The sequence below is a fragment of the Phallusia mammillata genome, chromosome 5 (assembly GCF_965637545.1).
Source record: "Phallusia mammillata chromosome 5, kaPhaMamm4.hap1.1, whole genome shotgun sequence".
NCBI classification, from domain to species: Eukaryota; Metazoa; Chordata; class Ascidiacea; order Phlebobranchia; family Ascidiidae; genus Phallusia; species Phallusia mammillata.
Genome location: NC_137256.1, coordinates 26,830,795 through 26,857,823, shown reverse-complemented (window position 1 = coordinate 26,857,823; position 27,029 = coordinate 26,830,795). Strand labels below are relative to the sequence as shown.

At 35.7% G+C, this 27,029-nt stretch overlaps 4 protein-coding genes across 6 annotated transcripts; 3 read left to right on the top strand and 1 right to left on the bottom strand.

The window, feature by feature from the left end:
* Nucleotides 1-825: 825 nt before the first annotated feature.
* Nucleotides 826-4,881, top strand: LOC145228608 (uncharacterized). 3 transcript variants are annotated; one of them, XM_080093728.1, is made up of 5 exons: nt 828-2,090; nt 2,350-2,611; nt 2,957-3,090; nt 3,272-3,510; nt 3,796-4,881. In XM_080093728.1, exons 2-5 carry the CDS (start codon nt 2,552-2,554, stop codon nt 4,020-4,022), a joined length of 660 nt encoding a protein of 219 aa, XP_079949854.1. In that variant the 5' UTR covers nt 828-2,090; nt 2,350-2,551; the 3' UTR covers nt 4,023-4,881. The 3 variants fall into 3 exon arrangements, 2 of the variants coding, with proteins under 2 accessions (XP_079949854.1, XP_079949853.1); XM_080093727.1 differs by having other exon boundaries at nt 829-2,090; nt 3,272-3,546; XR_013860104.1 differs by lacking the exons at nt 2,957-3,090; nt 3,272-3,510; nt 3,796-4,881 and having other exon boundaries at nt 826-2,090; nt 2,350-2,544.
* Nucleotides 4,882-6,288: 1,407 nt separating this feature from the next.
* Nucleotides 6,289-9,390, bottom strand: LOC145228647 (microfibril-associated glycoprotein 4-like). Its single transcript, XM_080093857.1, has 5 exons — nt 8,420-9,390; nt 7,971-8,074; nt 7,808-7,904; nt 7,649-7,745; nt 6,289-6,449 (listed from the first exon to the last, which is right to left on the bottom strand). Exons 2-5 carry the CDS (start codon nt 8,070-8,072, stop codon nt 6,392-6,394), a joined length of 354 nt encoding a protein of 117 aa, XP_079949983.1. The 5' UTR covers nt 8,073-8,074; nt 8,420-9,390; the 3' UTR covers nt 6,289-6,391.
* An 8,950-nt stretch (nt 9,391-18,340) lies between these two features.
* On the top strand, nt 18,341-22,813 carry LOC145228619 (uncharacterized). Its single transcript, XM_080093739.1, has 7 exons — nt 18,341-18,633; nt 19,453-19,574; nt 20,706-20,882; nt 21,486-21,657; nt 21,807-22,010; nt 22,322-22,450; nt 22,749-22,813. The coding sequence occupies exons 2-5, from the start codon at nt 19,455-19,457 to the stop codon at nt 21,848-21,850; spliced, it is 513 nt and encodes a 170-aa protein (XP_079949865.1). The 5' UTR covers nt 18,341-18,633; nt 19,453-19,454; the 3' UTR covers nt 21,851-22,010; nt 22,322-22,450; nt 22,749-22,813.
* On the top strand, nt 22,499-25,334 carry LOC145229747 (eukaryotic translation initiation factor 3 subunit B-like). The gene is made up of 6 exons (XM_080095072.1): nt 22,499-22,507; nt 22,749-22,906; nt 24,342-24,491; nt 24,776-24,842; nt 25,037-25,083; nt 25,155-25,334. Exons 1-6 carry the CDS (start codon nt 22,499-22,501, stop codon nt 25,258-25,260), a joined length of 537 nt encoding a protein of 178 aa, XP_079951198.1. The 3' UTR covers nt 25,261-25,334.
* The last annotated feature ends 1,695 nt before the right edge of the window (nt 25,335-27,029 follow it).

Sequence of the window (27,029 nt, the reverse complement as noted above, 5' to 3'; positions counted from 1 at the left end):
CTCTAACCGAGCTGCTATGCTTCTTCTCAAGTACGAGCGGCTGTGTTCTACTTTAAACTTGAAACGGAAACGACAGTATAAACAAGAGGAAGTATGCGTAATGATGAACAAACACCTTATGTTTGTGCAGAACATTCTAGAATAACAAAATGACTCAAAATATCTTATGACTTGCATGAGAACGGAAATACCAACACTTGCATCCAGTTAAAAAGAGGTTAAACACTTCCCCTACATGCTGTGCAACATTATTGCAAACAACATGCTAACGTTAAACATAAACTTTGTGCACATTAATATCATGACCGCTACACGGTCAAACTCGGTCAAACCTCACCTTTTTTCTACACAAAAGCTTGACCGGCTATAAACCTGTTTAAACCTGTTTTCTAATCACCACGATGGTCATATACTGGCTTAAGGCTATTGTTGTATCGCTTTTAACGTGTTAACAGTAACCCACGTATTACTTGGCCTCCAGCCATGTTATATGTGACACTTCTGTAAAGCAATTTAAAGAATAATTGCGGTTTAGAACTTAGTTAATCTTCTCGGGCGTACGTTTTTACAGCTCAGCTTGCATAACAACATTTGACCTGAGCGCTATAAAGACCGACGTGTTTCAAACTAAAAATCAGTCATCTAGAGTTACCTTAAGCTACCTTAAGTGACTAGAGTACGCATTAGAATTGATGTCTCACAGTTGATTCGTGCGCGGTGACTTTTGTGTTGCGTGTTTAGCCGCAAGAGGCGCTTTCGTGGCATGCCTTATTGAAATACGGAGTGTTTAATTGTCTACCCACTGGGTCAGTACAGATTTATACCATCGCTTGCTGCAATTGGTTGAACATTTTGGCTAATTAACATACTTGTTTAAACACCAATAGTGACTGTCCATTTATTGACCTAATAATGTGATGTGCTGCTAAACAGTCAGGTTGTATTATGTATGGTCAATATCACATGTTAATATTCAGTGGTAGTACAAGTTTTATCTTGTTATAATTTTTCATCTGTTTTTTAGATAAAAATTATTTCAAAATGTTTTGTAAGGTATGTGGGGTTTGGATTCAGCAGTTATTTAACTTCTGTCCTCATTGCTCATCACCAGTAATAAAGGATTTGCCCAGTGGATCTAACACTCCTGAATCAGCAACTGCTTCCCCAAGTGAATCACCATCTGGTACACCTAAGTTGCCTTCATTTCAAACATTTAAAGAGTTAAAATCACAAGAAAGGTCCAGTCTGTTATATAGGCCAAAAGTTAAAAAAATGAAGTTTGACAGAGTTGAAGAAGAAGTTACCATCACTATAGGTGTCATGTGTATCAATAAAGATGGGACTTTGTCAATTAAAAGAGGGAAAAATTTGCCATTAAAAGTTAAGCGTGGTGCCACTAGTGAGGAAATTTTTGATCATGCATTTAAAAAGCGCTGTGTTTGGGATAGTTTTTTTGAGAAGGAAAGACAATACCAATTGGTTTATCCTGATGGAAAGTTGGTTAAATATATACCTGGCACTGAAGAAAATTTTACTTTGATTAAATACAAACAAGAATTAGGAAAATCATTCTCAAGAGTAGTGTTGTACCTTGGTTACCAAGAAGAAGAAATTGATTCCACTTACACAAAAGCCAATACATCACTCAATGCTTCAAAAAAGTCAGTGGAAGAGCCTTCGACAAGCGCCACTTCAAAACCGGCAAACCTAAGGTGCCCCATTTGTAACATTCAAGTAGCAGCTGATATAATTGAGGTGCATGCCGACATGTGTTTAAGTAAAAAGGAAAACCATTTCACATGCTTTGAAAATGTATTTGAGACAATTGAGTGCCCCAGTGAAGAAGACGTTGAAACAATTGTCATATTGAATAATGAAGAAACGGAAACCGTTGTTAAAAATCTATTAAAAAAGGCCCATTTTGATGATGGGTATGTGCAAGTCAGCATAAGAAGAGGATTTGCCTTTGCCGACTTGCAAGTTTTTTGAAAAAAACTGGAATAGGAAAAGATGGAATCGTTCCTATCAGTTTGTGTATGTTGGTGAAGCTGGAGTGGATACTGGTGGCGTGTCGAGAGATTTTTTTACAGGTTTGCACATACAGATTTTCTTTTTTGTTGTTGACTGGTTCATGTAGTTAAAATAAAAAGCTAAATGTAACACAATTTTAAATGATTATGCAAGTTATTGGCTTAGTGAATATTCTTATGGACCCAAAAGCGGTTTATTGCTTGATGGTGCACCACATACATGTATTTTTATGCTGATAGTTTCATCTTGTTGAATGCCTTACATGAAAATTTGCAGTACAATATTATTTCACTTTGGATTTGGTTATTTTTTTGGCAGAGGCACTTAGAGAAGTCAAGTCACAGTATTTCACTGGTGATGCAGATGAATTGGAACCTTTCTGTGGTTTAACAAGTGTGGTTGATGGTACTGCTCACTGCATTGGGCATTTGTTTGCTGCCAGCTTGGCCAACGGAGGGGCCGGGATGTGGATTTTAAAAAAAGGATTTACAAATATTTAGCAGGAGGTCTAAATCAGGCAATGGCTGATTTGCCATCTAACCTGAAGGTCGATTCACCATATTCTGACATATATACACAAGTAAGAATTTGATTTGCATGGAAAAGTTCACATACTTTGTATAAGTCCCCTAGAACAATATGTGCATTATATTCAGTTACATTTCTGTTGCTGTACTAAGTTTGATAAAGGTTTTCATTTTCAGTCCTAGTTGAAACATTATTTTTACGAGTATGTAAAACTGTGTCAGTTTATCAATTTTGGGAATTGGTGCACCAGTTTATACAACCAACTTTTAGCTGCAATTGTGAAAAATAGTACAGTATAATGATTAGAATGTAAACTGTTTTCTATTTATTAGTTAACAGATGCAGTCTGTGACGATACAGTATAATGATTAGAATGTTAACTGTTTTTTTTTATTAGTTAATGGATGCAGTCAGTGATGATCAATTGAAAGAAATATTAACATCACAGAAAGGGTATGAGGTGTTAGATGCAGTGGGGTACAGGGGTGACCCCACTAAAGCAAAAATGAATAAAAAGACAGATGTTCTTCAGTAAGTAGTATGTCTAATGCCGAAAACATTTGTTGCAAAGTTTAAGGTCAAAATTGTGTAGTATGTTTAAGTACACATTATAAACTGAACACTTAGGTTTGCACAGAAACAAACTAGATAGAGGTATATTAAATCACAACATGCCACTCTACTTAAAGTTATCAAATAACCTGTTTTGCAGATCTATTTTCATCAAGTGTGAGGTTGAGCCGTTGCTTCCTGTACTAGACTGCATTAGTGCTGGTTTACAGTGCAATGGCATAATGTCGATCATTCGGGAAAATCAGAGCCTATTTCAAGCTGTTTTCTGTAGCTCTGACCATTATTCTTGGAACAGTAGCAGATTTCTTGAAATTGTTCGGCCCATATTTTCTGAGGATGGCAGCAACAACAAAATAAAGGAAATCAATGTGCACAAAGGTTTTCTTGACTTCATAGATATGTGTTTTCATGATGGTTAGTGTTGTCTTTATTTTCAAAAGATAATGGTAAAATTGTTGGGTTGTATTTGACTGGCCTAAAACATAATATTTTTCTTATCCCTGTTGTTATAAAGTTAGTAAGTGTTTAAATGCTTAATCATTATAACATTGGAAGAAGTTTAGTTATTTATTTGTGTTATTTATGTGTACACATTACAGGTAGTGTGTATATTTGTGGTACTTAAGGTAACGTATTAATTGTTGTGAAATGTTTTAAATGCAGATTCAGTGATGCCTGCAAAAAGAGTGGTTATGAAGTTTGTAACTGGCTGTGAAAAAGTTCCACCTCTTGGATTGCCACAAGATATAAAAGTGCAGTTTGTGCATGAGTGCCCACCTGATTGTAAATGCTTGCCCACTGTTAGTACTTGTGCATTAACCTTCCTGTTCACATTATTACTTGTGAAAAGATGCAAGATGCATTTCGACAAGCAACTACATGTGAACTAGCATTTGGACTTGTGTAATAATCAGTTGTCTGTTTGAGAAGGCATTTAAATGAGAAAATTAATGATTTAGAAAGGTAAATAGGCACCAATACTATCTATTTAGTGACCTTATTGATGTTGCATGGTTACTTTTAAATGTAACTCTCATAATGTTCTTGTGTGGTTTTGGAGGGGACTATAGGGCTATAGTAAACCCTATCTTTAGGGGATTCATTTCGGGGATTTCATTTCGTTTTCTACAAATTTACTCGAAAATTGAAAATAAACATCTTCCAGGGAATCAGTTTGTTTTTGTAATTTATTTAATGTAGTTTCGTACAATTAAAAGCATGAAAAATGTAAACAGTTCTAAACATGAAATGCCGTATTTTGTCTCTCGATCCTTCAACACACTTGCCATCTATTCATTTATGCTGAATTGACCAATAGGCAAAGTTGTACCTAAAAGGAGGACAGAAATTTTCCCACCACACTTATTATTTTCTTGATATTTAAATGCATGAGCAAGTCGAATTTATATTTTTGATACGCCGTGTAGCTCTTACTTGATGTCAATTAAAATGTTTGCACTGGAAAATAAATGTTTGCGTCAAAAAAATTGTTTGCACTAAAAAAAATTTTTGCACCGAAAAAAAAATTTTTGCACTGAAAAATAAATGTTTGCATTGAAAATAAAATGTTTGCACTGAAAAATAAATGTTTGCACTGAAAAATAAATGTCTGCCAAAAAGTTGTTGAATTGCACATGTGGGCCACCGTAGAGTAGCCCTGTTCTAAACCAACCTATGACCCTAAGTTGGGTAGACTGAAAATTCTGTTGGGTCGCCTTTTTTGTGGCAATAAAAGCATCTACTCTTTGACTTCGTTTCGTAGCGTTTTTTTCCCGGTTTTAAATCAGGGTTCTTCAGCGGGGACGATTTCAAATTTTCAACATTACTGATTGTATGAAAATATAAGCTTACAAGAACTTGTGAAACTCAGCTAACTTTATCTTACAAGCAAATAAAATATATATTTGAATACATTGTGTTTACTGGCGATTGTTTGTGCTTCTCGAAAGCAAGGTTACGCATTTAATTTGCCACAGGGGACACTTTATTGAGGCTATGCATGGTGACAGGTTATACTTTTTAAATACAACGGTAACGAGCTTTCCCTTGAACTTGTATCGCTTTCACACTTCCTATCGGCCGAATAGCGCTTCCCAAACTGCGAAGTATTTGCATCATTTAATTTGGTAAATGTAGTGTAATTTGATGTTGAATGTATAGGATTCTCCTCTACCGAGTAATGATCTAACAAACTGCTTTGAATTGCTGTCCCAAAATAATTTCAAGACAACTTGGCATAATAATGGTAAATTCCGTATGTGACGTCATATTGGCTGATAATGCTTTGAGCCAGCTCTAATTTTCGGGCTAAATGGGAAAAAACGAATGGTATTTGTTTCATTTTTAAATTTTCAAAACTGGCGCAGTAATTTTCGAAAAGCTTTCCTGATTTAGAGACAAAAATACAACCAAATTAGTAAGAAAACATGTCCATGGGTCGCAAGAAACCACAAAATAAAATTATGGGAAGTACTAGGGTCGCATCAAAAAAAGGTTGGGAACCACTGATTTCAGGCCAGTCGGTTCAGTGATTACATTTGCAAAGCGTCATTGCTTTTTTACTTGCAAAATAACAGTTAATATGTTTTTCTGGTTTCGCAGTTGCTCCTGAGAGAGGAAAAGCTCTAATGTAATATTTCTTGTGAATTAAAATACTATAAAAAATAAAGTCGTTTTTAGAAAACAAACAATCCAAGGCCGTGTAATTATTGGGACACACAAATAACGGGATAATCATTAATAAATTAAAACATAGGATAATTTCAAAGATTAGTTCTGCAAAGGAAAGGTTTTAAATTTGTGACTAAAATTTCCCTACTTAGTTTTCACTTATTTTGATATTTCACGCTTTTATATGACGGTCATACTTAACATGTATTATACAAAGACTTGTTTTGCGAAAAAACAATAATTTCGAATGTGAAAAGGAATACTTTGTCGCTAACAAATCAACAAAATCCATCCATGTCCTGACAGAATTATCACGAAAGGAAGAAGATTATGGATTTATTGCACAATTTTGTCCTTAAATTTAACGGGCGAATTGACAAGTGGTTTTGTGTTGCTACAAGCAAAGTTTTGCCAAATATATTTCATTAGTTTTGCTTGGGACGGTGTTGAATATCATTTAGGCAGTAGGTGTGACAAGTTGCAGTTGTTCATCCGAAGTTTAACTTGTTTGCGAGAATAAAATAAATACACCGCCATGAAATAAGACCGCCGCGTTTGATTGCTGATTGCAGAAAAGCGAATTAATTAGTTAAAACTTATTGCCAAGTTGAATAAAAAAGTGAACTTTCAGCGTTGGAATGTTCGTCCTGTGAAAACAATTTGTTGTTATTAGCGATAATACATGATTGTCATTTCCCTATTTACCAGCGCGAAAAGTTGTGCCATAAACCGACCTAGTAACTTTATACTGGGTCGTATTAAACTTTTTGCCGATGCATTTCAGCACTTTTTCAACAAAGGTTAATTTTTTAATTAGGCGAGATGCTCTTTTTCACCAAGTAACGGTGTGCCATTTTTACACGCGGGATAATCGAGACCAGTGGTTCTCTAACCTTTTTAATTTTTGTCATAACGGTCCCTTCGCTTTTTTTCGAGCACTTGCGGTCCAAGTTAAATATATTCATAAAATTTAAAGTACTTTGTAAAAATAAAACTGTCCAGTTACCAAACAAAACACTAATTTATTCGTTTCGAAAGCATTCCCACAACCAGTGTTTCATACCGGAACAGAACGAAACGAAACGAAATAACGTTATTCGTTCTGAGCAAAATATTTATTTCGTTGTTTCGTTCTGGAACGATATTTTCATTTCGTTCCGGTCCGACTAAAATAAAATAACGGTGCTTTTCGGTATTGCGGTCTTAAAAAAACATTTATTTGTGGCCTTTGGAAGGAAAGTTGCAACACACAAGATTCATTGTAGGTAGTTGTTACGTCACATAACATTTGTTAATAAAGGTCAAACGGATGTAAATTGTAGGACCTTCAATTTGTATTACAGCAAAACGCAGCGAAACTTTTGCATTTTTTTCATGTTAAATTTTCAGAACGAAATACCGAAATAAAAAATAACGGTATTTCGTTCCGTTCCGGTATTTTGAATATTTTTTATTTCGGTATTTCGTTCCGGTATTTGAGCCAAAAATTATTTATTTCGTTCCGGTATAACGTTCCGTTCCGGTATGAAACACAGTTTGTAGAAATACTTTAATCTCCTGGCGGTCCCCCAGAATTTGCGTGGCGGACATTTTAAATACTTTTTAATTTTTAAAATAAGATGTTTCAACATAACATTTTTTCTTCAATATAGTTCAATTTGATGTTCGTTTTTTTACGGGGTTCAAACCCTATCAGTGTTTTATATGTCTGTACGTGGTCAGGCGCGCCAGACTATTCGGCCGAGTTCCTGCCCAATTTGATCTTCGGTTGCCACAAATAACCTATTGCATGACCAAGTTGTAGCGCCACCGTGTGGGCATATTATTTTTGTAGTAAAAATCATACCTGTACTGTGCGTAAGCCGTTGCAGCATCAAAACCTGTCATCTTTATTTTCAGTTTGCAGTTCTGCCCACTCGTCATCCTTTTTATTTTATCCAAACCTGGGTTGTTTGAAGTTTTCGTCAAATTCAATTTACGCGTTTAAACAAAATTATTTGTTCACCGAGCCAGAATTCTCCTTCCATGTTTCCGAATCCATCTTTATATTCCTGCCAGTTTCGGTGAAAATACACACTTCCGTTAAATCGTCGTTGGAAAACCTGTCATGTAGGAAATATGCAAGTGTTGTAATTCCACGTTGTTATTCTAAATATTGTTCGATTTACCGTCCAGCCGTGGTCACAGACCGCTTGCTTGTTGTTCTTGATAAATCTCTGGTAACCATCCACTAATGACGTTGAGAAGCTGGTTGCCAGTCGGCTGTTCATCTCTGAAATGTAAAGTTGCACATGAAAACAAAGAAAAATATTTGCAAAAGGAATTTTCTGTCACTAGATTGTAAAATATATTTTAGGACGACTCGTAGTCGCATGAATATACGCGGTAGGGTACATCGTACATCAAATTCAGCACAGACAATCGTTATTTGGAATGGGCCGAGCTAGGGCTGTTATCAAACAAATAATTAATTGATTATTTGAAATTTTTAATTATTTGAAAATTTATAAAATATTTTTTTTCAAGTAAACCTCAATTTAGGTGCAAAAAATTGGTGACACTTATGAAATGGAGTGTAAACAAAAGCACTGCAACATGTGTTTCCAGCCTTATATACCCCTTTCCGAGCTTAAATCATTTTTTGAGCTTCAAAAGAAATTGGAATTTGTTTCATTGATGAATGATGATAGATGGATTAGATGTCTTGCTGATATGGTTGATATGTTTGATCAATTAAATAAACTGAATCTGAAGATGCAAGGGAAAATGACCAATATGTATTATATGCTATGCTAAATAATTGGAAGAGAAAAGTTAGAATGAACAACGTTAGTATGTTTGAAGAATTATCATCAGTTCTGGTTGTTGATGGCCAAGAACAAGTTCTTCCAGATTTGGAAAAAGATTTGATTTTGCAAAATCTGACAGCGTTGGAATCAGAATTCATTCGATACTTCCCTGAAAGTGATGACGATGAGCTGGATTTAATACGAAATCCATTCACACTGTTTGTGGAAAAAGAAAAAGAATTCGATTTGAATATCGACTTAAAGGGGGCACCGGACAAAAAGGGTTGGGAACCAATCCCTTTTGTAGATGATTGCGAATGTGCTTTATACCGGGATTGACCGGACAATAAGGTGGTTCTGTAATTTGGTGCCCGAATTTTTGATTACTCTCTGATGACACTTTACGCAGGCCATCTGTAATCGACAATTATGAAAAGTTTGGCTTTTCCCCATTAACAATCACCCAAGCCAGGGCTTTTATTATGACGCTTTATGCAATCAGGCCTTTCCAATCTACAATCACCCAAGCCATGTTCTTTTCCATCACAATTCACAGGCTTTCCGCACGCAACTGTGACGATAGTTAAGCCTCCTGCGATACACGGTGTTGATAGTCAGGCTAATTCAAACACTGAACGGAGAAGTCAGTCCGAAAAATATTTTCCCGTTTCTATTATCATCTTGCGCATTTTGGTTATGCATGACTGACACTGCACTTCGCCTGAAATTTTGTGTGATGTTTGTGGTAAACAGCTACTTTTTACAAGCTGCTGGCGACAAATCTGTGTCTGTCTTAATGTTTTTTATTGGGTTTATTGTTCAATGTATGCAGAGCCATTAAAACGTTTTTAGTTTTTAATTGTACGAACTCTTTAAGGTGTATATTAAAAACTTATAGACAGCCAGTGTCAATTCTTTGTTAGGGAATCCTGTTACTTCAAACAAACTGGAGGGCCATTAGATGGCTATACTAGCCAATATGACATATGTCTCATCATCATTTGCACTGTATACAGCGCAGTGGTTCTCAAACTTTTTAGTCTTGCGGCGCATTAATGAACTAAATTTTCTTCCGCTGCACACTTCGCAGGTAAACATAACAGAAGTTGTTTTAAGAATGATAATTTTCAACTTGATTGTGGTGGGTAAGGATGCTTTTCATTACCAATAAATATATGAGCTAAATTTGCCATACACACAGAATTTCATCATCAAGTCTTAAACACCAGGGAATGCTTCCACGGTAAAAAATCAAATCTTTCGCGACACACAGTTTGGAAATCACTAATCTACAGGCTCAGTTTTAAAAATCTTAATTTCAAGCCTCGGTAAATCACTTGGCGTTATAATTTTCACTCACTATGTTTTTTTCACAGTAGCCTACTGTTAGCTGTAACATTATTGTTAACAAGATAACCTGAAAATTAAGTGGTTCTATATTTTGTAATTTGTTAAAAAAGCACATTGTGCAGAAAGTACAGACACTTTTTAAAGGTTTTTAATTTATTTTTTAGATCCCTTCTTCACCCTTTGGATTGCTTGGTGGATCTTAGAAACATTTTAGAAATAAGTTTTTTTGCTAAAGTAAACGAAAAAACATGAATAAATAAATCCAAATTATTTCCTTCCTCCTTATCCACATCAACTTCTAGTACAGGGGTCGGCAACCCCTGGCACGCGTGCCAAGGTTGGAACGTGAGGTGGTTTTTTATGGCACGCAACCGATTTGTGTGTTTAAATTGAAGTATCAATTTAACCTGTTACGCTGCTTGTTTTCAGTTTTTATCATGCCATTGTCTTAAAATTCAGCCTTCCACGCACAAAACACTCTGCTTTGTGGTTATTATTGATATCTGCTGGCACGAACCATTATTATTTAGAAAAACGTTGGCACGCGAGGTCATTAACACATGAAAATAACAAGTAAATTGGCACGCGTCGCCGAAAAGGTTGCCGACCCCTGTTCTAGAATATCACATGTCCTATTTTGGAAACTTTGACAACAAGGACCATAAAACTTTTGCAATACACTTAAAATTCAGCTTGTTGGTTGGCCAAAACTTTCTGTCAGGCATTTAATGCACACACTTGTAAAAGTTGAAGGTACTCAGATAAAGGAAGTAATTAGACCTCCAGACTTTTGCTCCATTGAAGAAATCAGTTTGCCCTGTTGTTGCATAGTGGGCAACTTGCAAACAACTTTGCTTCTTTTTGTCACCTATTTTTTATCTTGAATAAAACATAACCTTCCAAATGCTCTATTGCAGCAGTTCTCAAACTAGGGTCCGCGGTCCTTTAGCGGTCTGTGAGGCAATTTTTGGGAGACCGCGAAGCGGTTGAAGTAATTTTATAATCTTATTTTGCGTCATTTTGCGCCACTGAATAAGTTTAAATCAAAGTACCCACCCTCCTTCCTAACACGGGTGGTTAGATTCTAGGCCCCCCTCGACTGGTCCCACCAATATCTGTAATGTCACAAGCTGTCTTTGAATCATTGTTATGCGCAATGTTGCATAACTAGATAGAATCCTGCAATCAACTTTCGTTTTCCTGACATGCACATTTAGGCTTAAGGACCGCGAGCTCTCGAAACAATGGCAAAGGGACCGTTTCGAAAAAATATTGAAAGTTTGAGAACCACTGCTCTATTGCGATCAACTTCATCTTACTTATCATAGCAATTTGAGTTTTTTTTTGCACCATTTTTTAGTTTATGTTGTCTAGCAATTGTTCGGCGCCTTGAATTCTTCTTCAAATAAACTTTTTGCTTCACAACACACTTTTGCATATTATCTCATTAAAAGTCGGTCTTTTTCAAAATATACCCTTTCTTGACAGTTAAAAATGAGTGTAACTTCGAAATAAATATGGCCTTCGTTCAAGCTTGACTTTTGGTCTGTTCCAGAGCTCCTGTACGCGTACGGGGTAAAAGTCGTTGTACATTAGTTTATCAAAGATGCAGCCAGCATAGGAAAGTTTCAATTTCACCAGACTTTTATTTGATCAGCAATAAACTATACGTAAAATCACAATGATGTGGCTTAAGCGGCTATAACGCGTTTAAAGACTGACTAATAACATGAAACCTACATTAAATACTCCCCAACAGCACAATAACAACCAAACTTAGTAATATAACACATGGTAATTAGTGCATAAAACCGACCACACAAACTCAGTTTTGTCATTTTCTTGCTCTTAAAGCACCCAACTCAATGCAAACATCCGACAAGCGTGCAGTGTTAATAATGCGCGACGAAAACAATAGCTGGACTACCATGTGAGTATACTATGGTGAAACACTGTCGTGGAATCAGCTTAAGCGACTTCAACGCGTTTAAAGACGGAATAAAAACATGAAACCTACATTAAATACTCCCCAACAGCACAATAACAACCAAACTTAGTAATATAACACAAGGTAGGTGCATAAAACCAAACACACAAACTCAGTTTTGTCATTTTCCTGCTCTTAAAGCACTCAACTCAATGCAAGCATCCGACACGCGTGCAGTGTTAATAAGGCGTGACGGAAACCATAGTTGAACTACCATGTGAGTATACTATGGTGTAACACTGTCCTGGAATCAGGCTAGTTAGCCCACTCAGACTTTTAGTCAAACCCGTCAAAGTAACCGCTTACCAACCTAGACGTGACGTAATGACTAACGAAAACCGTCAGAAAGCGGAAATTCCGCTTGTGATTGGCTGAAAAAGCCTTGTTGTTTGAATCCGGAAACATCACTGATTTAAACAATGAAACAATAATTCAATTGCCTTACTGTATTGTCTATGTAAAATTCGTTCCTGCTTAATTATGTGCTTATACTGAAACAAAAGTTGAACCTTAACTTAAAAATTGTAAAGCACCGTTAATTAGCTTCAACGTTATAGCAACTGATTAAGTTAATGAGTGTCAAATCTTGACGACGACAGTTTGTTAGTGTTATACAGCAAGATAATACTGGCCAGACACATTTATATTTGTTTCACATCAAAACCTCATGGTTCTGTTGCGCAATGTACTGTCATACCAACAAACTGACAGCTGTCATATGAACAAACTTGAACCTTTGTTTAAAATCCTGTTCATTAATAAACCTTTGTTTAAAATCCTGTTCATTAACTTGACCTCCAGTCTAAAATATTGACAGCCTGCGAAATATGATGTTACTTTTTACCATTAGAGTGTAACAACTTCCCACAAATGTTTCAACAAAAAAGGCGGTTTGCAAAACATAGACACAAGCCCACCGTATTTGCAACAAATTTGCTTGAATACATATTTCAAAACCACTGTTTCGTACAGGTTATGTCACTGTGTAAGATTTGACTATTACTATCTTGACTTTCCCATGTTATTTGCCTTTAGATCTAGCCTAAACTATGACAAGATTAAATGTTAATTTGCAAATTGTAAAACAAACGTGCAAACAATTTCATCGCTTAACAAAACAATAAGCAGAAACAAAGTTGACACAAAATCTTATAAAACCTGACATAGTTAACTAAAACAACTAAATTATTTTGTCTTGAATTTCTGAAACAACCCCAGATAAGTGCCAAGTGACATTATTATTTGCCGCCGAATATAAAAGCGCCCTTGCCTGTTTGTAAACCTGTGTTTCAAGCAGACTTGGACAACTAGATTTATTTTCGTTTTTTCAAATTAGATAAGAATTAGAATTAGAATTTTCTCAAAATCTAGAAATTAAACTAGAATTCAAACTAGAATTAGATTTAAGCCAACCAACTTTAGTTTGTTTCGAATTTAAACTTGTAGATTTGCACATTTAAAACAATACGATTCGGTGCATCTAAAACATGTTTAAACGAAGCTGAGTGCCAAATTTCACTGATAAACGTGTTTCAGTGATGTAGTTTGGTCTTGTTAATTGCATGGTTTTGTGCGTAATGGTTAAAAAATGCATGCTCACATCACATGCCTAAAAGTGCCGTTGGACAAACTAGCGATTTTGGGAAAACTGTGAATTAGATTAGAATTAGAATAAGAGCTTACTCGATAATTCTAAATTAGATTAGAACTAGAATTACCGCCATTTTGCTCTAATTTGCCCAACTAGACAACTAGAATTATCTAGTTGTCCAAGTCTGGTTACAAGACACGCTTCAATTCGCTTCAAAAGTGACGATGTACCTGTGAAATACGACACCAGGGCTTTAAAGGTCGAACATTTCCAATGCGGTATTTCTTTTCATTAACTTGAGCAAACTTTATGGAAAGCTTTCAGCTCTACTACTGCGCCATGCTTTCAACAACTTTAGCCTGGTAACACTCAAGGTGCAAATCAAGCGCACAAAACACTGGTAAATCATTAACTGTTTCGTTGCTGTTATAAACTCGCTAAACGAACAGAGTAATGTTTGTGTATACTTGCTACCGTTCAATGTTTGTCAAAATCTCAGCTACAATGGCTCGGTTGTATGCTAAGCAAATACGGCCCTCCACTATTGCCAATTTTTTTGCACAAAGTGCTCGAAAATGTGCAGGGCAAAATGTTCGCACAAAAGCACTCAAAATCAAAGTAACCGTTTAGCAACCTAGATATGTGGTAACGACAACCCGCGGAAATTCTGAAATTCCGCTTGTGATTGGCTGAAAAAGCCTCGTTGTTAGTATTGGGAAGCGTTTTTAAAAAATGCCCTCGGTTGAGGACCACTGATTTAAACATTGCAACAATAATTTAATTACCTTACTGTACTGTTGATGTAAAGTTCGTTACTGCTTATTTATTTGCTTACACTGAAACAAAGTTTAAACCTTAACTTCAAAATTGTAAAGCACCATTAATTAGTATTAAGCTTAATATAGAAAACTAGTAAAGTTAAAATGTGGTAAATCTTGACGACGACAGTTTGTTAGTGTTATACTGCAAGGGCTGGGCAGACACATTTATAGTTGCTTCACAACTAAACCTCATAGTTCTGTTACAACATGAACTGTCATACGAACAAACTTTACCTTGAAATACTCAGGTACAAATCAAGCGCACAAAACGCTGCTAAATCATTACTAACTTGTTGTTATAAACTCGCTAAATAAACATAATATCAGTTCAACAGTCATGGTGTACTTTTAAAATTGAACATTTGCAACGCGGTAAACCTATTTTTAAATTCCTGTTCATTGACTTAACCTCCAGTCTAAAAGTTGCTTTTTACCATTAGGATGTAACAACGTCCAACAAATGTTCCAACAAATAAGACGGTTTGCAAAACATGGACACATGGCCGCCGTATTTGCAACAAATTTACTTGAATACATATTTCAAAACCACTGTTTCGTACAGGTTAAGTCACTGTGTAAGATTTGACTATTAAGCTTATTAGCTTGACTTTCTCATGTTATTTGCCTTTAGATCTAGCCTATACTATGACAAGATTAAATGTTAATTTGCAAATTGTAAAACAAACGTGCAAACAATTACATCGCTTAACAAAACAATAAGCAGAAACAAAGTTGACACAAAATCTTATAAAACCTGACATAGTTAACTAAAACAACTAAATTATTTTGTCTTGAATTTCTAAAACAACCCCAGGTAAGTGCCAAGTCACATTATTATTTGCCGCCGAATATAAAAGCGCCCTTGCCTGTTTGTAAACCTGTGTTTCAAGCAGACTTGGACAACTAGATTTATTTTCGGTTTTTCAAATTAGATTAGAATTAAAATTAGAGCATCTCCGTTTTTTGCAAATTAGATTAGAATTAGAATTAGAATTTTCTCAAAATCTAGAAATTAAACTAGAATTCAAACTAGAATTAGATTTAAGCCAACCAACTTTAGTTTGTTTCGAATTTAAACTTGTAGATTTGCACATTTAAAACAATACGATTCGGTGCATCTAAAACATGTTTAAACGAAGCTGAGTGCCAAATTTCACTGATAAACGTGTTTCAGTGATGTAGTTTGGTCTTGTTAATTGCATGGTTTTGTGCGTAATGGTTAAAAAATCACATGCCTAAAAGTGCCGTTGGACAAACTAGCGATTTTGGGAAAACTGTGAATTAGATTAGAATTAGAATAAGAGCTTACTCGATAATTCTAAATTAGATTAGAACTAGAATTACCGCCATTTTGCTCTAATTTGCCCAACTAGACAACTAGAATTATCTAGTTGTCCAAGTCTGGTTACAAGACACGCTTCAATTCGCTTCAAAAGTGATGATGTACCACTGAACTACAACACCAGGGCTTTGAGGTCGAAAATTTCCAACGCGGTATTTCTTTTCATTAACTTGAGCAAACTTTATAGAAAGCTTTCAGCTCTACTACTGCGCCATGCTTTCAACAACTTTAGTCTGGTAACACTCAAGGTGCAAATCAAGCGCACAAAACACTGGAAAATCATTAACTGTTTCGTTGCTGTTATAAACTCGCTAAACGAACAGAGTAATGTTTGTGTGCACTTGCTACCGTTCAATGTTTGTCAAAATCTCAGCTACAATGGCTCGGTTGTATGCTAAGCAAATACGGCAGTCCACTATTGCCAAGTTTTTTGCACAAAATGCTCGAAAATGTGCAGGGCAAAATGTTCGCACAAAAGCACTCAAAATCAAAGTAACCGTTTAGCAACCTAGATATGTGGTAACGACAACCCGCGGAAATTCGGAAATTCCGCTTGTGATTGGCTGAAAAAGCCCTGTTGTTAGTATTGGGTAGCGTTTGTAAAATATGCCCTCGGTTGAGGACCACTGATTTAAACATTGCAACAATAATTTTATTACCTTACTGGATTGTCTATGTAAGGTTCGTTTCCTGATTGATTATGTGTTTATAATAAAAACAATATTTGAACCTTCAAAATTGTAAAGCACCATTAATTAGCGTTAAGGGGTTAAAATGTGGTGAATCTTGACTACGACAGCTTGTTAGTATTCTACTTGCAAGATAATACTGGGAAGACACATTTATATTTGCTTTGTAACTAAACCTCATGGTTCTGTTGCACCATGTACTGTCATACCAACAAACTGACAGCTGTCATACGAACAAACTTAACCTTGAAACACTCAGGTACAAATCAAGCGCGCAAAACGCTGCTAAATCATTACTAACTTGTTGTTATAAACTCGCTAAATAAACAAAATTTCAGTTCAACAGTCATGGTGTACTTGCAAAATTGAACATTTACAACGCGGTAAACCTTTGTTTAAATCTTGTTCATTGACTTAACCTCCAGTCTATAATATTGACAGCCTGCGAAATATGATGTTACTTTTTACCATTAGGATGTAACAACGTCCAACAAATGCACAACAAATAAGACTATTTGCAAAACATGGAAACCAAGGCCGCCAGATTTGCAACATATTTACTTGAATACATATTTTAAAACCACTGTTTCGTACAGGTTATGTCACTGTGTAAGGTTTGACTATTATTAGCTTGACGATCTCATCTTATTTGCTACTATAACAAGTTTAAATGTCAATTTACAAATTCTAAAGCAAACAAGCAAACAAATATATCGCTTAACAAAATAATAACCAGAAACAAAGTTGACACAAAACCTTATGAAACCTGACATAGTTAACTAAAACAGCTAAAATATTTTGTCTTGAATTTCTAAAACAACCCCAGGTAAATGCCAAGTCACATTATTATTTGCCGCCGAATATAAAAGCGCCCTTGCCCGTCTAGTGTAAGCCTGTGTTAAGACACGCTTCAATTCGCTTCAAAAGCCAGGATGTACCACTGAAGTACGACATCAGGGCTTTCAACAACTTTAGCCTGGTAACACTCAAGGTGCAAATCAAGCGCACAAAACACTGGTAAATCATTAACTGTTTTGTTGCTGTTATAAACTCGCTGAGCGAACAGAGTAATGTTTGTGTGTACTTGCTACCGTTCAATGTTTGTCAAAAGCTCAGGTCGTGTGCTAAGGCTCGGCTCTGTGGCTCGGTCTCGGTTTGCAATGGCTCGGTTGTGTGCTAAGCAAACACGGCCTTTCTTTGAGGCTTTGTTATAAATTTCCAAAGCATTAGGCCGGCATTTACCCTCTTGTTCATATGCGATGTAATCGAATTCAATAAACCTTATTCACTTAGGAAGTGCGTTCAGCCAAATAAACTTCCTTACATCCAGCAAGTTTCTTGAAAGCAGGGATTTTCAACTTCAGGAAGTTCATTTCGTTTACTATTGACAACCAAGGGTCTGCGTTTGTGTTGCAAGGATTTATTGGTTTGTGCGGTCCTTTACGATCCCAGCGCAGAACACACAATGTGCAATTTAAGCACGTTTAATTTGACTTAACTTGGTTTACAAGAATACACCGAATGTAACTATGTGAGCACAGTATCAAATTACATAAAATAACACAATTTCGCTTCATTATTGGCAAAAACTGAAACTTTGCACAAACAAAGGGTTAAGAGGCAACACCAGAACAAAACAGAAGATGAAAAACTAACTATAATTAGGCTTAAAGTAATGAATAGACATGTTTTCTTTTGTTTGTCATTCACTTTAAACACACTTTCGTTTTTCGTAAAATGGTTAGATATAGCCCTGTATTTGGATCACTAGCTGTTTTATTTGTTGCGCATGCATCTGGCTTAAAGGAACCTGAGATAGTCAAAATCATGCCAGACAACGGAGTGAAATGAATTTGCATCGTCACAAAATATGTAGCGGCATAAGTGGCACCTTTAAATAATATTCAGTGTTCTGCTCATAGAAATCCTAAAAAGTAAACAATTCAACTCGAGTTTGCAAACTTGCAAATTAGTGAAGTGACTAATTTGTAAACTTTAATGCGATTAAATGAAAAGCGATTTTTAATATTTTATGTTGAAAAACATATTAGTTAGTTATGCAGTTTGTAACACGCAGTGTTTAAGCTTTAAGCATTGAGTTCTGTGGTTTAAGTTGTAGGTTTTGACGGGAGTTTTTAGTTCAGTTCAAATGTTTTGTTTCTGTCAGAAAATGAATGCAAACTTTGTACTTGTCCTGAGGCCAATGTGAGCTTGGCCACCGCACGACGAGGGGTTACTGCAGGTCAATTTTGCCAAACACCAGTAAGAATGTTTTCTATATGTTTATTACAATGTGCCTTTCAAGTTATAAGGGGATATAAACTTGTAAAACATCACTTAAATTACTAGGTTGTTGTAAGTCGCTGCTTATAAAGTTTTTTACCCTGATCTTTGTGCAGCTTACAATCAAGGGCTGCTTACATTATGTTATCATACCAACATTATGTCTGCAGTTATGCTTTTTAATTTACATGTCAACATACTCTCTGCTGGGTGCAATTGTTTGCTTTCATAACAATTGTTAAGAAATAGTTGTACTATGCAGCAAGATAAAGCAGTGTTATTAAACTTTTAAGTATCGAATTTTATTTTGCTCATGTGCACTTGAACATGATAAGCATATTAATTTATGAAGTGTAACATCTTAAAATCCAGCTTCCAATTGAGTGTGGTTTACATTATTTTGTTAACACCTTAATTGTTAACAAAAAGAACGGATTGTAAGCTACCCTTAAAGTTTATCAAATGGTCATTTAGATACTCTATGGCTAAGAGGCTATAAAGTTAAAAGTGAATAATCATAAAATTGACTTATCAATTTGTCAGTGTTTACAATACTATCAAGGTTTTCAAATGGTGAAATTTAACTGTTTTAAAACAGACTTTGGACAAAAATGGCGTGAATACAACTAGAAATTACAAGAGAATTAGGCGTATTTTTAACTTTTTTTTTAACAGTCTGATGATGCTAAAGGATATTGGATGATGTAGTTTGTACGTCTATTTTATTGCATAGGATAGCTTGTTCCTTATGTTTCTGTATGTTCTACACTCCTGCTCTAATAATCAATTCTGTTGAAGGTATGATTTCCATCATGAAGTTTATCAACACTTGGCAGTTTGGAGCTGAAATAAAACATGAATTTCCCAACTTCAACCTAGTGAAGTTTGGTGACTTAAAATGGGGTTTCCCCACTCCCAAGGTGGGTGAAGATGGTTGTTTGAAAATACAGAATAGTAGTCAGTCTAGGTCGGTGCTTTCAACCTTTTTTTTCTGTTTACACCTTTTACATTTCCCCACATATTTGTTTATCCCATAAATGGCAAATTTTAATTGTATACAAAAAGTGAAAAAAATAACTAACAGTTACTTGCTTGGCCAAGTGATTGTATTATTGTTATACTAGGCCAGTAGTGCACAACCTACGACTGTAAACTCAAATACGTGTATTGGCGCTTATGACATAAACAAAACTTTTTTTGATATTTGGATTTCAAAACTGGTTTGAATTAGTTTTGTGTGGCTAAAAAAGCTATTAACAGCCCAGAAGCCATATGCTTCAGACTTTATGTAAGCCCATTATGGATGCAAAACATTGCGACAAGAATCACAATATAGATGGTGGCATTGCAAACAGTTCAGACTGATCGCTAGACTGTCCAGCCTAATCTACCAAACAAGTTGGAAATCAAACTGGCCTATCAGGTGCCATTAGAAACGATTTGCAATGTGGCTGTCACAGGAAAAAGTTTGTGCACTTCTGCCCTAAGCCCAGGAATTTTAGCAAACAAAAGTGTGTAAACGTAAGGAGTTGATTTAATGGTTAGCTTGTTACTGCATTTGTTTTTTTAGCAGTTTAGACATAAAGTGGTGTTGACTTGTTCTTACAAAGGTCACGATGTGATGCCACCGTGCATTTCATAAAAACACAATAGTGACCTTTACTAAAATTGACCTAAGCTGTATTCCTTTTGCATACCTTTCTCAGTCGTATACCCTAGTATTGATGTGATATACACTTGGGTATACAGTATACATAACCAGTTAAAGTGCAATGGTCTGGGACACAATACTGTAAATCCAAGCAATGGTCGAGCTGGTAATCTCTTACAAAGCTGACATGGATTTTAACAATCTTGTTTATAATCACATTAGTTTTCATACCATATATATGAGGATTAAATTAGTGAACTTAGTGATATAATATGTGTACCAACATATTATGTAACAAAGAATTGATCGCATAAACATATAACAGCTTTCTGAGTTATCTTCGAAAAGTTTTTTTCCCTACTTGTGTTTCCCCCAAAGTTAACATTTATTTTTATTCCAGCTGCTCTGTCCCTCTAGTGGAGATTTCCAAGAAGACTTTATGAAACAACTTAAGAATTGCATGGAAATATTTGGGAGTGGTTATCTGGAACCAGTTGCCAGTAAAAGACCAATTTTGCCACCAGATCGGCCAACTGTCCAAACCACCCATGTGTATTTGCAACTGACCAGTTTGAAGGTTGGTTTAAAGCTTTATCAGTTGCCAGAAAATAGTGTGAAAGGTTTGCATTGTTTGTTTTTTTGCTGCCAAAGTTTTGTATCCTGGGTGGTCCTTTGTTTTTTAATCAGTGTGATCAACTATAGCAGTGGTTCTCAAATGGTGGCCCATGGACCACTAGTAGTTCATGTTGACTTTTTGGGTGGTCCACAGGCTGTTAAATATATTTCTTGTTTAATTGGAAACAGACTAGTTGCATATAATTTATTGAATATTCAATATCAAAAAAGCTTATCCAAGTTATTGCCTTTTGTTATTATTTGTTATATATTTCAAGTCAATATGCTTGTGCTGGATGTTTTTTTATCCTTATTTAACAATGGACTGGTCCACGATATTTGGTCCATGGCCTGAAACAAGTTGAACTTATGCCCGTGGTAAATCTGTAACTCTAAGAAGTGTATTTTATGTAAACTTTACATATTCAAATTTTGAGTTTAAATGTTTATGTGGTCTCAAAAATTGTACATTTTTATTGTTTGAGCTTATTTAATCAGTTTCTTTAATTATGATCTGTTTGTTTGTGGTATGAGCAAAATACATTGCAACCTACTTTGATCTCAGGTTCCTGTTTATTTTGTGTTTTGTCTGCAGTTGTTGATCCGATCATCAACACAAACACGCTCCCCCAAACTCCAAACACTCCCTCCTGATAATCCCATTGCACCTCGAAGTGAGCAACTTCAACCCTCCCCAACCACAAGTGCTCCATCCAGTGGTACACTACCAACCCAGTGTAAGTTATAAAACAGAAATTTTAATAAAACAATGCCGTTTTGCATTATTTTTTTGTGTGTGCTGTACTATGTGCTTAAAGTGTTATAAAAACCTGATGAAGGTATTTGAATGTTGCAGAATATGATGTGAAATTTTTATATCCCACAGCACCTGCCCTCCAGTGGATGTCTGATTGGGGTTCTGGAGGTTAAGGTCAGGTGACCTTGGAAGGAACGAGGCCGAACTTGAATGGGGAATGGTTGTTGGTGACAAGGATTCCTGCTACTTGTCTGCTTGACTTGATCAGCTTCTGTAATTTTCAGTGTTAAAAGTTTGTCGGACCCTTACCATGCTGTGGTTGTGTTTGAAAAGGTAAATAACTTATCAAGGCATGTTTCCAACTGGGGAAATTTAAATGTGGTTTGGATCAATTCTTTTGATTGATTAGAAGAAATATATTACCAAATCTAGTATTACTTATTTTTGCAGAAAAGTGTAGTAAAAGTTGAAGGCTGGTATTAAATACAGCTTGATATAGCACCTACGGTATACTGTATGTAAAATGTGAGAACATGGGTAAATGAACGCAACTGGATTTGTTATTATGGGTCCCCTTCCATGAAGTTTTTCATGTTTGTGGCTTATATAAGTCTAACAACTGCTGAATGTTGCATTGTTTGTAGGGCAACTTGCATTACTATTTGGAAGAGGAGGACAGCAATGACCAGTTTGGTGTAATTTATGAAGGTGGTTAGAAGACTGCTATATACCTGAATACTGCTGCAGAACCAGTTGCTATTAAAGAAAGGAAGGTATGACAAATTGTTTCTGGTTTGCACGCCCCATAATGAATAAAAATAATGAAAAAAGTTAGTTACGTTGCATTGTTTTTATCTAATATTAATTACAACATTTTTTGGAAATTATATTTAGCAAAGATAATTCATTGCATGCCAACTAAAAAAGCTCAATATTGTTGAAATGCAATAAAGATACATTGCTAATAGACATCACAAAAAAGATGGTCAAATCTTTAAGTATTGTGCAAAATGGCAATTCCAAGTTGAGCAAGGGTATATCAAAATCATATATGTATTTTAAACTTTTTAGAGTTGGACTGAAACATACACAAGGTGGTCACCTAAAGGATCATACTTGGTCACATTTCATGCTAAAGGAGTTGCTTTATGGGGAGGGGAACACTTCAAGCAGATTCAGAGATTTGCCCACCCTGGTGTCCAACTTATTAACTTTTCACCATCTGAAAGGTGAGAAGTGGTCGTTAGTATAGATCAGGGTGCAGTAAATTATTTTGCACCACATATAGATTTGTGCCTGGCCTTGTTTTCTGGTTATGAGGTTTTTTTCAACAACAAAAAATGATTAATGTCTGTTGTATACAACTTTTTTACAATCTACCAACCCATATTTAATGGACATCTGGCACAACTATTGGTGTGAATGCATGTTATGTTTAGACCTTGCAAAGTTATAAATGAGCTTTTAATCTTACCTAATGTGTGCAAAGATTACATAAAAAAATAATACATGTGTCATATATATATAATATGTTGTAGTGCACTTCTTGAGTTTTTATGTACAGTTATAGCTTCGAAGTTTGAAACATACCCGAGCAGCATTCATATATTTGAACTAACAGTATTAGTGATGGGAAGAGTATCCGGTGCTCAGTACTCAGTATCGATGGTATTGAATGATTTCAGTGGTATCGATACTCTTACTCGGTATCGAAATATTTTGCCTCAGTTTTTGATACCAGCGTGCGAGTACCGAAGGCTGATGTACACCATAAGAATGCTTGCAACTTTATGCCAATATTTGCTTCGGACAGCACAAAATTGGAAAAAAAGTTCCGCCAGTTTATGTATATCTTTTTTGCTATCACATGGAGATTACATTTTTGGCATGTGTGTGCACACCTGTACCCCGACCATGACAGATAAATTAGCCAGTGATATACAACTAAGTACAACACTACACTTAAGTACTCGGTATAGAACGTATATACATGTGGTACTCGTACTTGGTATCGGTACTCGCTTTAAAACCTGGTATTGTCCCATCACTAAACAGTATTACATTTAGGATATACTTGATTTTGTACACTTTTCTAACTTTTTAACAAGTCTGCATTGCTGCAATTACCTGTAAAATAAAGATACCATTCATTGTTTTTCATCCAAGTGCTTTAATTGTTTATTAAAATTAGTTGGATATTAGGATTGTGAGTCTAACTAAAACAAAACAGAGAAAAAATATCCTTGTTGTTTTTGCAGATACTTGGTAAACACATGGAGATTACATTTTTGGCATGTGTGTGCACACCTGTACCCCGACCATGACAGATAAATTAGCCAGTGATATACAACTAAGTACAACACTACACTTAAGTACTCGGTATAGAACGTATATACATGTGGTACGCGTACTTGGTATCGGTACTCGCTTTAAAACCTGGTATTGTCCCATCACTAAACAGTATTACATTTAGGATATACTTGATTTTGTACACTTTTCTAACTTTTTAACAAGTCTGCATTGCTGCAATTACCTGTAAAATAAAGATACCATTCATTGTTTTTCATCCAAGTGCTTTAATTGTTTATTAAAATTAGTTGGATATTAGGATTGTGAGTCTAACTAAAACAAAACAGAGAAAAAATATCCTTGTTGTTTTTGCAGATACTTGGTAACTTTCAGGCCAATGCAGGAACAAGGAACTAGTGAAGATGTCCAGTCCATTATAATATGGGAAGTTTTTACTGGCACAAAGAAGAGAGGTTTCCATGCCGACATGTCTCAAGCTGATGACAGGCAGTGGCCCATATTTAAGTATGTAATGAAATCTTTTACATACCTTAATGTTGTGTTTTACATGTTTTTCATTAGCTAATAAAAATTGTTATAACATCAAAAAATTAATAAAAAAAGAACGAAGAAATACCCCAACTGTTCTATATTTGTTACAGACTATTTGACAAAAAAAAAACTATTTGTGGTAAATTCATTTACTGTGTGTGTGGTTAATTATATTTAGACTTTTTGAAGAAAAAGCTGCCTATCATTGTTCAAACAAATTTGTTTAAATAACCTGTTTGAAATTTGCTCTTTGACAGATGGAGTCACGATGGTACTTACTTTGTAAGAAATTCCAAAGGTGTGCTGAGTGTCTGTGAAACTCTTGTAAGTAGCTAAAGCAAAAAACTAATAACTGTCATTAAAAAACCACAATAAAACAAATTAGTTACCCTCATTCTGCACACAACAATTTTAAACAAATCCATTGTAATAATTTACATGCAAAATTTCATATATTTTCTACCTTTATCGAAAGCTTTGTATTATTGGTCTTTAATGTTCATACATACTGTTTACAGAGCATGGGACTTTTAGACAAAAAGAGCATCCTGGTTGATGGAGGGAGGTGTGTATCAAAACTTTTGGTCACCTCGAACAAACATAGCAAATCAGTATTAAACTTTTCTTGAGTTTTAGTGAGTTTGTGTGGTCGACCTTGGCCGACATGTTAGCTTTCTGGGTATCCGAGCAAAACAAGATACCAGCTCGTGTCACAATTCTTGCAATTCCATCCAAGAAATAAGTTTGAGTGAAGAACTTGTTCAATGTGTTTGACATCCGACTGAACTGTCACAAACAGGGCAAGTTTCTTTGTGTCAAAGTCGAACGATACAACAGAGCAAAGAAGGTATTTGGATTCATGTTTTGGTCAATTTAACGCTTTATGGATAATTTTGCAACCGAATGACCCCAATTCCATGCATCCAAGCATTGACAATTTAACCCTCAACCAACCAGCTAGATTTTTTGTGGGTTGCACTGTTCATTTTTGAGATGTGTTTGAACTTTGGTTTCATACTGTTTCCATTAATTTGCACATCAGTAACAGATTAAGAGTCATCAATACAAAATTGTTTTCTTTCTTCAGGCTACAATTTCCGATTTTGAAATATTCCACATTCAAGAAGTTCCTGTCGACATAGTTGAGCTAAAGGAGCAGGTAAAAAACAGTTTTCTTGTCCTTTTTGTGTCTTGTTTCAATTACAAACACTCACCCTAATCCGAATAGCTTTAACTGTCACCGCAGTTCTCCATTAAAACTAATTACCATGTGATATCATGCACTATTTAGTTCCCTGAAGGGGACACATATTGATTTTACTCAAAATGTTTTTTGTTTGTTTCTTTTTTTTTCTTCTTTTTTCTTCTACCCAAAGTTTGTCCGACTCGTTTTTCCATCAAATCCTTGATGGATTTGGCTGAAATTTACACTGATAGTAGATGTAGTTATGTAGATGTGCATCCCACTTTGTTTTTGTTGATAACCCCAGTATTTACCCCGCTAGCCCCGTAAAATGGGTATTTTTCCCCCGAAGTTTGTCCGACTCGTTTTTCCATCAAATGTTTGATGAATTTGGCTGAAATTTACACAGATGGTAGATGTAGTTATGTAGATGTGCATCCCACTTTGTTTTTGCTGATAACCCCAGTATTTACCCCGCTAGCCCCCTAAAATAGGTATTTTCCCCCGAAGTTTGTCCGACTCGTTTTTCCATCAAATGTTTGATGAATTTGGCTGAAATTTACACAGATGGTAGATGTAGTTATGTAGATGTGCATCCCACTTTGTGTTTGTTGATAACCCCAGTATTTACCCCGCTAGCCCCCGAAAATAGGTATTTTCCCCCGAAGTTTGTCCAACTCATTTTCTATCAAATGTTTGATGGATTAGGCTGAAATTTACACAGATGGTAGATGTGCATCCCACTTTGTTTTTGTTGATAACCCCAGTATTTACCCCGCTAGCCCCCTAAGATGTTTTTTCCCCCTAAGTTTGTCTGACTCGTTTTGCCATCAAATGCTTGATGGATGTGGCTGAAACTTATACAGATGGTAGATGTAGTTATGTAGATGTGCATTCCACTTTGTTTTTGTTGATAACCCCAGTATTTACCCCGCTAGCCCCCTAAAATGGGTATTTTCCCCCGAAGTTTGTCCGACTCGTTTTTCTATCAAAGGCTTGATGGATGTGGCTGAAACTTATACAGATGGTAGATATAGTTATGTAGATGTGCATCCCACTTTGTTTGTCCGGATAACCCTAGTATTTACCCCGCTAGCCCCCTAAAAGGGGTGAGTTTGTAAACAATGTCAGAATTGGCTAAAATTTGGATAGCTTGTAGTATGCCAAATTATCGTTATTGCGCCATTGCAGTTCGAGGGTTGTTAACAGCCCTTTGACGTCAGAAACATTAATGGTTGTTGCTCAAAACACCTCTAGTGGTTGAAATTTTAAACGTTGGCAGATTGGAATGAAATTTTGCAGTACTATTGATTGAGTCATTGTGGTTT